Source organism: Phoenix dactylifera, chromosome 3, assembly GCF_051530095.1.
Source record: "Phoenix dactylifera cultivar Ajwa chromosome 3, Ajwa_hap1_PhDact_Kaust_v1.1, whole genome shotgun sequence".
Taxonomy (NCBI): domain Eukaryota; kingdom Viridiplantae; phylum Streptophyta; class Magnoliopsida; order Arecales; family Arecaceae; genus Phoenix; species Phoenix dactylifera.
In genome coordinates this window covers 36792211-36808736 of record NC_143192.1, presented here as the reverse complement: position 1 = coordinate 36808736, position 16526 = coordinate 36792211, and the positions used below count along the sequence as shown (strand labels likewise).

General features: G+C 35.2%; 1 protein-coding gene and 1 long non-coding RNA gene across 2 annotated transcripts; both read right to left on the bottom strand.

Moving 5' to 3' along the window:
• Nucleotides 1-249: 249 nt before the first annotated feature.
• Nucleotides 250-1553, bottom strand: LOC149768083 (uncharacterized). The gene is made up of 3 exons (XR_016399875.1): nt 1415-1553; nt 1135-1229; nt 250-333 (listed from the first exon to the last, which is right to left on the bottom strand). It is a non-coding gene; the product is annotated as an uncharacterized LOC149768083 (long non-coding RNA).
• Nucleotides 1554-1634: 81 nt separating this feature from the next.
• Nucleotides 1635-10979, bottom strand: UBC6 (ubiquitin-conjugating enzyme 6). The gene is made up of 6 exons (XM_008803097.5): nt 10779-10979; nt 10598-10677; nt 10023-10137; nt 9816-9868; nt 9549-9677; nt 1635-1907 (listed from the first exon to the last, which is right to left on the bottom strand). The coding sequence occupies exons 1-6, from the start codon at nt 10820-10822 to the stop codon at nt 1777-1779; spliced, it is 552 nt and encodes a 183-aa protein (XP_008801319.1). The 5' UTR covers nt 10823-10979; the 3' UTR covers nt 1635-1776.
• Between the last annotated feature and the right edge of the window lie 5547 nt (nt 10980-16526).

Genomic DNA, 16526 nt, shown 5'->3' with positions numbered 1-16526 from the left:
CATTTCCATTTCAGAGTCTAGCTCCCTCCAAAAATTTTATATCTATTATATTGAGGCACTACATACACTAAAATACGCCCTGAAATTTCTCATCATCATGATCTACCATCGGTAACTCTCCTGTGAAGGAACACCATGCTATGTCAAAGTCTGGGAAATCAAAAATATAATGCAAGCCAGCCGCAAGATGGATGAGGTCGGCAAAGCCATTTGAAAGAGCAGGGTGGCTAAAGCCATTTGAAAGAGCTGGGTGGCTAAAGCCATTTGAAAGAGCTGGGTGGCTATCTTTAAGAGGTAAAAGAACCTTCACTAAAAGAGAGGTAACAGAACCAACTTAGGCTTTGTTTGGAGGAGCTTTTGGAGGGCCAAAAAGTACTTTCTAGCCCTCCAAAAGTACTTTTAGATAAAAAATGGTGTTTCGTAAAATTTTTGGAAAGCTGTTTCAGCTTTTGTCGGAAGCTGAAAACAGCTTTTGGAGAGAAGCTCCAATTTGGAGCTTTCCGAAAATGCTATTTCCAGCTTTATCGGAAAGCTATTTTTTGGACCAAAATACCTCCATTTAAATCACTTTTGTCCCCCAAAACCCTTATCCCGCCTCTTCCTTTGTTCCTTTCCATCTCAATCTTCTTCTTCCTTTCTCTCTATTTGTTAGAGAGATAAATGGTCATTAGAATGATGAAAAATTAATTTACACTAATAATTATAATATTTTATATATTTATTATTATATTATACTATAAATATAATATTATATTACATTATATCATTATACATTGATATGTTATATTAAATAATTTAATATTATATTAAATTATTATTCTATAATACATAATGTTATAGTACTATATTATAATAATATTATATTACATTACATTAATATTATACTATATCATATATTTATGTATTAATACATATTATATTTTATTATGCTCTATTATATAATACTGATAATGTCCTTTATGGTTATTTTGTCACACAAAAGTACTTTCTCAGTTTGTTTACCAAACACATGTTAAAGTGCCACAACACTTTACAAATGTAGTTACCAAACATCAAACAGCTTTTTATAAACGCTCTGCTTCCAACAGCTCTACTTCCAAAAGTTCTACTACTAACAGCTTCCCCAAACATGACCTTAGTCATCCCACCACACGATACAAATAGTTGCTGAGGGCTTAGAAACATAAACAGATCCACCAACCCTCGAAACCTGTGCTTGTAGCAGTAACCTGCACACAACAATCAAGACCTTTCAACAGAGGATATCACCTATGATTATAGCTACTTGTCAATCCAAGCTCTACATTAAGCAATATATATATATATATATATTCCAATGCATAAAGCTCCTAATATTGCGAGTCAGGAAAAGATCAGATATATGCAATATGATTATGTTTTGAGTTTATGATACCTAGATCACAATGGAACAACCTTATTATTGCGTCAAAGCCTGCCCTCTAATCCAAGCTCTATGAAGATGTCCTGAATTCAGCACATTCTCAGAAGTGATCATGGTCAGAATTTATCAATGGCAGCAATGCTCAGAATCCTCTATGCCTGTTTTTGAGGGGAACGTGCTTGCCTGTGTTGATCTGAGCAGCCAAAACCCAATGTGCCTTGGCTCATGCACGGAAGTTCAATCACTGAACATTATAAATAACATTAACCTGAGTACATTTATTTACAGTGACAGGAAGCTGACAGAGAATTCAGTCTACTTTGCCAGAAACTGAAACATGTACAAGGGGACCAGCCAACCAAATAAGCTTGCTCTCATGGATCTGGGTTGCCAACCACCGCCTCATCACTGGAGTCATATTCATCTTCACTCAGCTCTTCATCACTTGATTTGTCTTCTGGGGGAGCACCTGCATCTTCAGGCTTCGCATACTTCTCACAATATTCTGAAAAATGATGACGAGGAAACTTATGAGTAATAGCACACCAAACACTTGGATTTCTAATCCACTAGCACGACAGCAAAAAATAAGATGCTAGACATACTTAAAAGAGGCAAAACCTGGACTCAGGTTAGACATAACTAATTAGAAATTCGGTTCAGTCAGGAAAGGAAGCAATACAACTGTTTACCTTGGTATGGGGCATTTTAAACAGAGAGGCATGGGATCAAGTCATTACTTTACCATTGTGTCCTAAGATGATTGTATTATAGGTGAAGAATACCTTCCATGCATATGCTGAATTCAGTGCAAGCATACATGCCATGTCTTCCACAGTAAATCATCAACATTCATCAGTATTTTTCAGTCAAACAGAGACATCCACAAAAACGAACTATGAAACTGTGCACATCCCACGACCTTTACCACTAAGTACTCAAATTAAATTTTGTAACATTATTACAGTGTGTTCTTTTATCTGAAATCCGTAGCAGTTGAGTTCAGAGTTAATCTCCACTAAAATCATTTCCTACTCGAGTTGTCTTCCTAATCTTTGTTAATGAAGGGTCGACAACAATTTTATTTAAAAAAAGGAGAAGATAATAAAAATAATAATAATAAAGAAAAGATAATAATAACAATGATGATGAGTCTCGTGGGAATTTTCTACCAAACAATTCCCAGAGTTTCTCCTTATTTTATGTCCATCTGCTCCAAAAGAAAGTACCGGGAAAAGAAAAATTGTTCTCATAATCTATTGACTGAACTAGATATGGTTCTGCCTTTCACTGATCTGTAGTTTAGAGGTCAACATAAAAACCACCAATGTTAAATACATTTGCACAGATGCTTTGCTATCAAAGTGTTTTTTCTTAACTCATTCTTTAGCAATAGTGAAGGAATATTTGCAAAAACCAAAATACAATGTTGAACAAGTGGTGGCAGTGGAGGATGGTTAATATGGCAGCGAGTGGAATGTTGTGATGGCAAAAGCAGGAGACAATGGCCAAGGATGATGGTGGCTACAGTGAACTGTTATGGAAAATGAAGGTGGTAATGAAGGACAAAGGTCGGAGGCTGAAGACATGCTAACATGCTAACATGATTGTTCATAAAGTGAGTAGAAATGGGTGAGTTTGACCTTACAGAAACTTTTTATGATAGTATTGGATTAACTTCATCAAAATTTCTTTCCATTGTGTTTAGGGGTTTCTAGCAATTAGAAATTGTAGAAAATTTACTTTGGAGAATGGAAATATATTTCATCTTTAATAAGAAAAGGAAGAGATGGAGCAGCTATCAGATTTTCCAGCACTTGTAAGATAACAGGAAAAAAAAGGAATAAACAAGACCAAGAGTGTTTTGCAGAATTTATTGGAAGATGTGGAATGATTGAGGAGATGATGAGATTGGGGGTTCAAAAAGAGCATTATACAAGAAGATTTTGACAGATTTCATCCTACTTTTCCAAGAACCCTTTTTTTAGTGCCAAGAGTTTCAAAAACAACATACAATAGAAAAATTCAATTTCCCAAAAATGTTTATTTCCCTCTTTTATTGGCATCCCTATGATTGCAATGATCAGATCAAAAAGATTACCATCAAAGGTTGTTAAGTCCTCTACAAAAAATAAAGGGTTGTTAAGTCGATTGATGGGAAGGAACCGAGGATGGAAATATTCCAAAAAGATGGAACAAATCTTAAGGGTATGGCACATCTTCATTAAGCATGTGTTGATTGATATGATTCTAAAGAGCCCTACATGGTATAAATACCATTGCCTACAAACCGTAGTTTTAAAGTTGGAGTTGCCAATATGCACGACTCATTACTGTCATGCATCTGATAAGCATTAGGGCTGGCATTTTCTGGCCCTGCCCAAACCCACTGGAAATAAATGGGTCTTGGTGAGGACCATTATGCTTCAAATTATCAAAGCAAGAGCCTCCACCATCAAAAGGAATAAAAAAAGAAGAATCACAAGGGGTTGAGAAAATAACCCTACACAGTAACAAAGGTTGATGATATTACAATCCAGGTAGACCACAATGGCTTAGTTAGTTCAAAAATAAATGGGAAGAAGTGTAATATCTTTCCTGTAAAGGACTATCACATCCATCAAGGGGAAGCCTAGTAAAATATTATGACTAAAGAAAGAGATAATGCTGTTCTTCCATTTTGAAAGGGAACAAGTCAATCTAAAGATGCCAGAAGATGTCAGAGAAACAAGCAGAAGCACCCAAGAAGTCAACTATTCAAATATCATAACCATAAGTCTTCCCAGGTTTTAGTTATTGAAGAAAAAAAAAGAAAGCTCAATTTACCCTCCTCACTGGGAAAAAAGCAAAAGTTCATATAAGATGAAGAAATTCCAGCTTTGCCCATGCCAAGTAGGAATTGTGATCTTGTCAAACTTAAATCAAAATGTATCTTAATACATAACTGCAGGATCTTATCAATTGCCGCTTGCATGCTATCACTTTGTTGGGTCATTTCGGTAAGAGAAGTACTTTCATTAAGAAGCAGCTTTATACAAGATGTAAGCATGGATTTTGCATCAACAAATTGAAGCAAGGAGTTTTTACACACAAAAAGAAGGAAAAAAGTTTCAATATGGCTATAAAGACAAACAATAATTTTCACTCCATCATGATGATTGAATGCTCTTTCAAGATGAAACACAGCATCAATTATAATGATTTTCTGGTGATGTATTACGTATCACACTTAATCATCATCGGAAGGTATTAAAAGAATACTTACAAAAGATTTTGCAGAAAGCAACTTGGATAATGTGTGAGATATCTGGCCAGAAATCTATTAAAAGCCAAAGTCTCCGAGCCAAATGGTTGATCAAAGTTGAAAATCAAGTAGTCATAGAAACCATCTCCGACAGGCACCCAAAGATCACTTAAAGATCCAATGGATGATCAAGATACCAAAATTGAAGCTAAAAAAGACAATCTTAGACATAAGCACACCATTATGACATCCAGATCTCCGTTACCATATTCCTACTGCAACCAAGTATTAGTAAGTTCAAAGACTATAAGCTTGTTGACGTGAAGGGTCCAATTCAATCATTTAAAAAATGGTCTAGAACTAGATTCTAGAAATTGAAAATGCATTACTACTGGGTTAAACAACACTATGTGTTTTGTTAGGATATATGAACTTACAGAATTTGATTACTCCCTACAAAAGGTAAGCCCATATATCTAACCTTAATTAGCTATGATTTCTTGATTATTTATTTAGGCATATAACATTGAGAACAATACTACTCCCTTCTCTCCACTGCTATCTCGTGCACATCTAGAGTAAAGATGTGCCCTTCAACTCTGATATCTTTAGCCTAAATTCCACACACAACATAAGCATGATTATAAAAATAAGTGGGAACTTCAATAAAAGTTGACAACAAGCAAGAAAAGAAGATTTTTCAAGGCAGAGGTGGTTATATGGGCTACAATGCAATATGAGATAAACTTGACTTTAATAGTAATAGTGACACAAAATCTTCACTTTATGGCTCCAGAATCAACCTAGAAAAGCTGTCAACGCTAACATCAATTCTACCAAGGATCTGATAATGTACTTCTCAATTCAAGAAATTAAGGAAGAAAGAAAATGAAACAGAAGTGAATAATAAATTAAAGCATGGAGTTAGAGATTGAATTAGGGAAGGGCTGTTCAGCCAAGATGGTCTAAAAACCTATATTTTTTGTATTTCTGGCTACAACATCAGCTATGACCAAGGATTTAAGCTCTGATGCCCATGGACATGCCAGCCACCAGTACACATGCCACCCACTGTGACATACAAGAAGTTTATAAAAAATATCTACTGCTATTTCTACTAATATCGAAAATCAATTTACAATGATGAACCAAATCAAGAAGGAATTGATGAAACTGATCAAAATATAGTAAACAAAATATTTTAAAAAATGATTTACCAGGTGCTATTGACCCTACTGGTTACCAAACTGGCCTGGTATGGATCAGCACAGGTCAACACTCGAAAAATTGTTTATGACCAAACAACCATTATAATCTCATGATGCGGTCATCAACTTCTAAAAATACAACACCACCATATTTAATTGTGTTTTGGATATGTCAAGGTCCAATTTCAAGCATGAACACCTAAACCTGCTTTAAAACATATAAACATGCTTGGAGTTTACAAATCTTCAGCAAATACAAGAGAAATCTACATTGAGGGAATGATTAGGAAATGAAAGAGGTTAAAAAGTTTCTAGACAGAAAATTGAGTTTTGAATTTGTTTAAATCTGTTAAAAAATCTTCAGGTTTGAATGAGAAAATTTTGGGGTCTCGAAGCCTAACGTGCTTCCTCTTGCAGGCCAAGTTACATGATAGAAAAATGCTTCAAAACACAAGGTACAAAGTTCCACAAATCATCAGTTCAGAAAGGAGATGCTACAAAAGAGAAGCTTCGAAGTTAAAAATCTTGACTTAGGAAAAAGAGCATCAATGAAAGGGGAAAAAGAGCATCAAGGTTCATTTCCTAGACTATTAAACCTTGGAATGGCTAAGAATGCAAGAAGTTTTGGGGAAAATATGCTCAGCTTGATGCAGATTGTCGCACAAACAAAATGAAGGAGAGAAGTGGAGAAAAAAAGGGTCCCAAGCAAGTTCGACAATGGTACAAACCATATAGAGCATATCCTATGTCTTGATAGATCTTGGTCTTTAGAACCCTCTCTTATTTAGAATGAGTTCCTTAACTTCTACCAAGATCTGTGGAACAGTAATGATCAGATTTTTGAGTGTGAAGAACAGCCAACTCCACCCTCTTCAGACCCTTCATGGTCTGAGATGTTAGTTAGAACCTTTATTAATCAAGAGAATAAGCAAACTGTTTAGGCTATCTCTAGCATGGAAGGCTGCAGGGCTTGAAGGGGATTTTTATACAAAATATTGGGATATTGCTTGTCCACCCTTTGCAATGAAGTAAGCTAACTCCATAAAATCAGGTTTCTTCGATCTTAGTGGAACTTGGCTTACAGTGTCCTTATTCCCAAGTAGGAAAATCCTCTCAAAAAACAAAAGTATAGCCCATACCCCATGTTACCCAGACCCTTCAATCTAGCCTAGACTACCTGCACTTAACACTTGAAAATGGACACTGGAATGACACTTGGACATTACTTTGTAAGAGCAAACACTCAAGTATTGAAAGGAGCCATCACTTAGACATGCATAAACATCATAGATTCAAATCCTCAAGTCCATGTAATGGAGCTCATATCTTACGTAATATTCATTGCAGATTCTAGTTAAATTCTTAACCAACAGACTGAAGTTGGTCATTGAGAAATTTCCTGGTTTAGAAAAGGGAATCTTTATTGTTGGGAGGGACATTAGTAAGATATGTAATAGCACAAGTAATTACATAGCTAAGAGAGTACCCACTATAACTGTACCTAAATATCTTACACTCTTACATTCTTACTAAAATCTTCAATGAAAGGATGCATCAGTGCTGCATTTTGAGATTTCGATGCAGCAAAATTCTCCATGAATTGTCACCTTCTTTTGCCAACAACCTCCTCATGCTTATTAGATGTGTATGCAGGCCAAGCTTCTTGGGCATGGGCCACCTATGCATTAGTTTATTAAAATTATAGCTCATTTTTTTTATTTGCTATTTGTTATACACCATTTTCACTTTCACGAAAACATAATCTTCCAAAATCCATCAACAAAGATCATCCAAGTGCATCATCATATAAGAGAATACTTAATAGTACATTGTATATGCCTATATCTCAATCAATTCTCCATCATTGTGCCCCTACTTGTGCAAATCCAATAGCTCTTCTAATATATATGTTCCTCGCAGGTGATTCCAACATATAGCTAGAGCGAAGATGATGCACATATTTGGGAACTCACTCCTAGTAAAATATACCTTCTTTTTTCCAAAAGGACCTAGGAAAACGTTATTAATAATGCTATATTCATGGCAATCATCTCTATCAAGGAGGCCACAACATCCAAAGAGAACCATTTGACCAAAATGTAAAGCAAAACAATATTAAAACATATTGAGAAAGGATGGGTTAGAGGGTAAAGAAGCGGTTAATCTTTCAAGTTTCATGGTAAAAATGGATCCAATTCATAAATGGTTAATATTAGGATTTCAAGCCATACAAACTTGGATTCAGTTTAATAGGCCAACTCCATATGGTTGGTAAAGACTAGCTGATTGAGTTCAGCTGCAAACTAAGTTTCTTTGTGCCGAAAATAAAGTTCTCACAAGTATCTACAAGAGAACTTTCAAACTGACTTAGAAAAAGGAGGCATTCAATGGAGAAAAAACCACTCAGAATTATACTTGTAGTCATATACAGATATAAGAAAAAGAAACATACACGACACATATGATAAGTAAATTTTCCATAGAAGCATTACTTATGAATGAAGAATGGAGAGATAAAGATATCCCTAGTCACATTTTCTTAGATGTATATCTTTGATTTTATTGGATCTGAGACCTTATTTTAACTAATTCGAAGATCTGGAATTTTGTATCCCTAGTCAGATTTCCTTAGATGTATGCCTTCAGTTTCATTGGATCTTGAGACCTTGTTTTAACTATTTCGAATACACCGTTTGGGACTCTATCCCCTCCTTTATCTTTCAAGATGCTGCTGCCCTTTATTACTTCATTTTTCTCTAGTGAGTTAGATCAGTACAAGTTTTGACTTATATTTTTTTCTATCTCTACTGATACTTCTTTCAAAGAAACTAGAGTGGAAGAAATTTAACTGTATACTTAAAGTCTTGCATAAGAACACCAATGAACCTTTTCAACTATCTCAGACAAAACCTTCTTTCACACATCTGAATTTCATTGGACAAAAAAACATCACAAATAGAGAAGCTCAACAGATGTCAAACTCATGTTTTTGTCCAATTTATGAAGATCTCAGTTTTAATTTTGCGTTATGGAATACAGCATTAAGAATTAAGAATGAAACAGCAGGTTATTTATTGACTTAGAAACCTAGCACTCTGAAACAAGAAGGAATTTACATTCCTTAGGGAAACTACAGGTGCAATCCAATGCCATTTGTATCAAACTAGATGAGAGACCTTTCATGAGTTGTATAGGTTTGTCTTTGAATAACTATTGTTCATTTTATAAATTAAAAATTGTATATGCTAAAATATCCACACAAAGAAACAGTTTCCTCCATAAGCCTCTTTTTGGTTAGGGTTGACATATAGGAGTGCATATGGAGTTGATTTATCATCAGAGTTCCAAGGATTAAAATAATGTAATACAGAATAGAAACCGTCTCAAAAGCATGAGCAGATGCAATGACAAGCTGCTTAATTCCCTTGCATATAAACATTACAAATTAGATGAGTAAATGGATATAATGTTTCTCACATAAAACACCTACTTGCAACTTAGTACAACATAATGTTATACAAATGACCCTGTGCATCATACATTCTAACCTAGTGGTGTAAAATAGCAAGCATTCACATGTAAGTTTAGGCCATCACTGGTCCGGCACAATCATCAGAAAATTTATCCAAATACAGATACTAAAGAAGTACCTATTCCAGAAAGATAAATCAAGGATGAACTTTAAAAACCTCACCTTTCACTTTTTGTTCATATGCAGGTCGATCACGCATCATTAATGCTGCAGCCTCCCCATTCAATGGATCAGAAGGATTAGGATACAAAAGAAGCTGAGGAATGAACACTTCAAAAACATTAACAAGATCTGTTAAGAAAGACAGGGGATGATCAGTGTAACTCATGATGACCAGAAGTGGCTACTAACCAGCCACTACAAACATCTATTGAATTCTAAGTCAGCCATGGCATTAATGCACAATGGTGAGAAGAAGAGATCTATTACCAAACATGGGACTCCAAGTCTGGTTGATGACATCCAAACAAACCGAACCAGACCTAAAATAGAGTCAAAGAAAATCAATTGTAAGATGCAAACTGCGAAGTCATTTTTTTTCTATTGATTTAGTATACCATAAGCAACAAATAGTGATCGTTGAAGAATCTCGCCATTAGAGTTTAAAAAGCCATAGTGTCAGTATTTCAAACTCACATTTCATCAACATTTGGATGATAAATCTTATTAACAAAGCCAATGGATGGAGATTTGTAGGGATAAGCATCAGGCAATTCCACCCGGACCCTCCACACTCCCCCTTGATAAAGACCTGACACATCCCATAGTTGAATCACAGAAGAATCTCTTAAAATACCAGTTTTATGATACCAGTAAGAATTCAGGACAGCATTAAACTACTTAGAGATCAAAGTACTGTAAGACTAGATCATGAAATCAATAAACCATCTCAAAGAAATTTCTGAGAACATCAGGGGGCTGCATATTATTGCAGACATAAGAAGAGCAACTTTGAGCAAATAGACGAGGTAGCACAAACAAAGACAACCGACAACTTCAAGAAGAAAATTTTGCTTCATAAATCGATAAAAGAATTATCTTTAGGAAAGAAAGAAAGAAAGATCAGAAGAAAAAACTTAAAAAAAAAAATCGAGACACTTTTTCCTTCCAGAGTGAGTACATCAACTACCCAGATCAAGGGGGAAAAAACCGAAAACCAAGAAAAACTTTCAAGAATAAGATAAAACGAAGAAATGGCTCCGATGATATACTCTCATTTGGGCCATGGAAATAGACATAGAATTCCTGCATCCCATCGTTCACCATCTCCACCTTGTAATCGCTCATCATCCTATATCACATCAAAAAGAATCCAAAATTTCAAAAATAAGGAAAAAAAAACAAAAGGGAGAAATCCATCCATCAGAGGGGCAGCGGGTTCCAGAGATTCACAGTTTCATCAGGTCCATCTCGCGGCGCTTGCTTGGAGAAGACATCCTGGCTACGTTTCTTCGAAGGACGAGATGGGCTTCTTTCTTCCTTCCGGTAGGTTCTCAAGAGAAGAGAGGAAAGATTGGTTCTTTGGAACTCTTTTGTTCTCCTTTCTAAGGGACAGGGGACGAGAAAAAGAGATGGGCAGAGGACAAAAACGCTGAACGGGCCGCCCTTTAGTCTTTACCCTTTAGAGACCATTTTTCTCAATTTTTTTTAGGTTATCTTTTTTTTATTATAAATATATCTAAATCTTTCTCACATTTTATTTATTTTTAGATAATAAATAAATTTATTATATATATATATATATATATATATATATATATATATATATGACGGACGATATCTTGGTAAATACGAATACATCCTATAAAAATAGAAAACATAACATTTTAGAGTGCCCGAAATAACTCATCATCTTCAACCTATATAGTACTATCCATATAGCTAGCTATATAGGCAGCCATCCAATCTGAAGTCCCATTAGTTTTATAAAAAATATGTTTGCCCAAAGGCTATCCAATATCCCTCGTGGTAGCTGCCTATAAAGCTTGAAATAAATTTATTATAATATATCTCTCAACGCTCCTTTTTGGCGGTGGGGTTTTATTAAGATTCCACGCTCACTTTTTACGTCATCCTTTTCAGGTTCCCCTCGCTTTCTTCCTCCCCACCATGTCCATTTCTATATCCCATTCTGCCCCTCGGGGTCGAAGCTCTATCAGAATCAGTGTGAGACGCACACAGGCTGTTACCGTGTGGTGACAATTTGGTGACCACACGGTGGGAATGTCACCGTTTCTATCTTTGCTCTGCCAGGTTTCTATCTATGCACTAGGCATGAGTTTTTGTATGGCTTGATATAACAATATCACGCCTCTCTCTCTCTCAAAAAAAAAAAAAAAACGAAGTATGAAATTTTGTAGTGACCTTCTTCGGAAATTATTGTTTAATATTAAAATAAAATATGTTTGTGGATTTTTTAAAATGGTAGTTGTTGTATTAACAATTACAACTCGTTGTAATGCTAAATATAGATTATAAAGATTTTGTTTCTAAGAGAAAAATATAATGACAAAATAATGTGGCTATTTATGTTGTTATTAAGTGGCTATATTTTAATTTTGGCAATTCCCTACGTGATGTGTCAACACTTAATAATGTGGCTATTTATGCTGTTATTAAGTGTTGACACATCACGTAGTGAATTGCCAAAATTAAAATATATTATTTTGATCATATAAATAGTGAAGACGCATGATTCCAATTGTTCTTTCATAATATACCATGACAAGGTTCTAGGTATAATTCAAGCATATCTTGTGCATATGCTTGGTAAAATGAGGGTTTTTTAAATTCATTATAAAAGAAAAAATGTTTGGGACCACAATGCCAGTGAGTTGCACTATAATCAAATTGATCCTAATCAATAAGAGTGAAAATACAACAATATCTCTTCAACTTTGGATGAGAAATTCTTTGATCCCAAAATTTAAAAAAAAATCAATTAATCACCATTATATTGTATTGATATAATCTATAATAAATTAATTGAAAAGATAATAATATCTTTATTATTGATTAGGAATTTCTTTCTTTCGCCTTCTTAACCAAAGTACTCTTCTTTACTCGCCTTCCTCCCTTTACGCCCTCCTACCAAATATTTGTTTACCTCCCACCCCATTCCAATGCATTGCCTCTCTACTACTCATGAGGCCTAGGGTTTTCCTCCTCGTCATGTTCCGCTCTGCCTTCCTCTCACCAACCATGCCCTCGATGTTCGTTCCCCTCTCCTACTTTTTTCCTGCATCCACTATTGGGTCCCTCTTTGCCCTCCCACCGACGTTGCTCCCCCTTCCTCCATCTCACCTGGGTCAGCACTCTTGACGATAACTTCTTATCCAACTTTGATGTTAGTTGCAATTGTTGCTTCTTCATCTGGCCAACCTCTAACGCATACTTCTTTGTCCCAGACCACCTCTTCCTGATTGGATTTTCCAAAGCCTTGCAAATCCATCAAGATTAGGGTTCTTGGAAAATAAAGTCGAGCAAGGTAGCAAGCCATGTAGTGGCTACATTGCTTATCGACGTACTCTCACTCTCCTTGGAAGTGAGCCCACCCAACCAGTGTAAATATAGTTTAGCACCATGCTCCTGCAGCAAGCCACCTTGAATCCCTTTATGAGATTTGCAAGCTTTCGCAACATCGTATCCGTAGGAATTATTTTCAGAAGAAGGGTCTCCGCATGGTGAGCACGCAATGATGGAGCAAACCTCGCAGGAGGGTTGCTAGTAGTGATAAATCCGACAATGATGTGAGTGCTAGAGCTGAACCATAGGTTTGGCAAATGGAGAAGGGCCCTGAGGTGCTTTGAGAGGCGAAGAGAAGATAGTCATGCAACTCTTCTTCCCTAGGTGCCAAAATTGTAAGCCCATGTATAATTGAAGGGCATTTCATATTAAATTGTCATGTGATAGATTACATGATAACGCCTTCTAATGGAGATGAAAAGTTAGGCCACATTGACACAAAAAATTTTTTTTTTTTGAAGTTAATTAAAAATTTTCAATTTTTTAGGGTCAATCTATTTTTTATCCAAACTTGAAAGGATGTCACTGTATTTTTGCCTCAATAATCATATAGTTGCAAAACTGACTGTTTTTTCTAAAATATTAAAAATATGGCTTGATTTTATATTACCATGAGCTCTATAATTTATATTCTTAGCAGCCCGATTTTGGATTATGTGTGTGTATGTGTGTGTATATATATATATATATATTAGCACATATATAAAAGTTTTTTTTAAAATTTTGTTTACTATAGGAACCACAGAAATACTTGCCATATTTGTTCTTTCTTTAATATTCACTAAACAATTTTGTCGTTCTCATATACACCTACTACTGGCTGCAGATCCTTGATTTTTTTTAATTCAAAAAAATCGTTCAAAAGTTAGATAGAAAATAAGTAAACAATAGCCGCCATTTTTATTCTAGTGGTTAGTGATGCTGAGATATATTAAAATAACATACTCCATTAAGATCTTGATGCCTAAGAAGCCAAACTCAAATAATGGAGCTATCATGACATACGATGAAATGACATAAAATTGAGGATTTGTTTCCATGCGACCTTTAGTTTATTGGTAGTTAAATTATGGGTATATTTGGTTGGAAAAAATTAAATTAAATTTAGAATAAAAATGAATGACTCATTCCGACTATTTGATTGAAAAAAATTTAATTTCTATTTCTATTTTATTAAAAATTAAAAATATTTTAATTTCTTAAAATTTAATTTTTACTTTTTTTAGTATTTAAATTTAATTTCAAATTTATTTTTAATTCAGATTGCAAACCAAATACGTTGAAGGACATGGTATTTAAATTTCTATTCCAATTCTAATTCTAATTTCGATAACAGAACCAAATGCATCCTATATACTTAGGCTATGAAATTCAAAATAATTTCTTTTTAGTTTCTAGATTCCTTTTTCTCTTTCCAATCGTACCCTCGTTACTGTATTGACCTTCAATGATGCATTGCATGTGGGAAAATGGTTACAGCTACATCTTCCAGAGGCATATCAGTAATTATAGCAAACTCTGAAGATGATTTTTGTAATCAACCTGTTATTGCCGTGTGAGTCACTCAGATTACGTCTCTGTGGCGACATCAAGCTGATCCAAAAATATTACCTTCCATGGTGTTTGTGGATGCATGTACATGTATATACATATTATATATACAACATGAGGTGGGACACGTAATCGTCCTGTAGATACACGTCTCGAACAATAATTTGTGGAGTTAGAGGATTCGATGCAGATTTATAATTCTTTAATTTTAATTTTTAAATATTTATTTAATTTTTTGATACCAATTGATTTAATTTATGAGGCTGAAGGGTAGGGGATTACTAGTGCTCTTGTCCTACGCTATAGGTTTATTTGCTTGGGCCATTCAAATGATGGCTCAGCGGAAGGACCATCACAGCCATCTTATCTCTGATGACTGGTGTCAACAGTGGTACTTGACAAGGCAGAGATTCGCTTCGATGATTGGCTGTGATTTTGCGGTGGCAGGGTATCTTTACACCTTTGAAGATTCCACGTCCTTGCTAGACTCAAAAAAAAAAAAAAAAAAAAAAGGCTTTCCGACACTACTGTTCCTAAAACTAAGCTTGGACGGCATGGACAGGCATTCACTGTGCTGGACTGGTGCTACAGACCGATTCAATCATTATGAAGAATGACACCATCATAGTGATAGATTGAATTTAGAAAAGACCGAGTGGCCTGCGTGGAGATCACCTCCTACTTCGAAATATTTGGTCGATGGATGGAGATGGAAGAGCTTTTCAGACCAAGCACGTCTTCAAAGAGGCCAACAGTGCGGCGGACTGGATAGCCACTTATACAACCAATAACTCCAGTGGCACCCTGTAGACCCGAAAAGAGGAGTTGCATAAAGCATTCTATAATATTCTGTTTTCTAATTTTATTGAATGTGTTCGTACTCGTCTATCTTAGGAAAAAAAAAATATGATAATGTGAAAGGAGCAATCGAGGATCAAGCGATACAAAAAAATTACAAAAAAATATTTAAATTTAAATATGCAATGGCAATACAATCAGAAAAAAACATTAACGAGTTAATAAGAAATGCACCCAAAAAACATAAAACAAGTTAATTAGGATGACAATTCTGTTCTATTATTTTTTAGAATAATTATATATATTTGATGGAATAGATTAGTGAAAACTATTTTCTTTAAAATGTAGCAGAAGGAAAACCACCATCCAATGCGAACTACTGGAATATGTCGAGCTTAATCAGTAATTATTTTACATGTTAACTCTTACATATTTCCACATGATTCAACCAAGTGAAAAAAAATAAAAATAAAACTTGATTTGGCTTTTGAGCTAGTCATTTTCAATTACCATCCTTTTGAATTAGGCAGGGCTAGTTTAGCTGCTAATCCGAAAAAAAGAAGTCGAACAAATTTGTGTCGAGATCCATTTTACTCTATGGCTCTCCAAGGTCAAGAGTGTTGAATGGTATTATCTCTAAAGATTTTATCTCAACGATAGATCCTTACAAACAGATAAAACTCCCTTCTAAGCTCAAAATAAATAAATAAATAAATGATACTATAACATATCATATTGTTCTAATAACAAAGGGGCCCTAACTTTTCAGAAGAAAACCATAATTGTTTGGCCAAGAAAGACAATCGTGACAGCATTTCTGCCACAAAAAAGGTTGAAATGGTTGTGCACGCAAGTCTACAAGATAGGAGGGTAGGATTTTTTTTAAAAAAATAATAATTATAACTATTATTTAAAAAAAGAAAAGAAGAGAGAGAAACCAAAATTAACCGAGACGTCCGCCGATACTAATTTTACCCGCGCGTCGGCGGCAATCGATGTGTCACATCCACTGTCGTAAGTCGTAACCCAAGGATGTGGAGCGCTTTCAAACGGGTTGGCGCGTGGGTGGGACCGTAACTTACACAGCTGTCTCTGATGCTGCAGTCACCGACCCTCGGTTGTGTTTTGCCGAGCACAGCCGCATTGTACGCCAAACCCTGTTAGTACAAACAAGTGAACAGTAAGGCCCAGCTTGCACTGATGGATAGGCGAGATCACATCTGCCATCTCACCAAAAACCGCCAATGGAATGTTTTATTTTTTAAC

Excerpts from the sequence above, each read along its gene's own strand:
- UBC6 (XM_008803097.5), bottom strand. The coding sequence starts at position 10,822 with ATGTCTTCTCCAAGCAAGCGCCGCGAGATGGACCTGATGAAACT. Across the intron at positions 10,678-10,778 it reads GAGATGGACCTGATGAAACT|GATGATGAGCGATTACAAGG; the intron begins GTGAATCTCTGG and ends GATGTGATATAG. Across the intron at positions 9,869-10,022 it reads CATCCAAATGTTGATGAAAT|GTCTGGTTCGGTTTGTTTGG; the intron begins GTGAGTTTGAAA and ends ACTCTATTTTAG.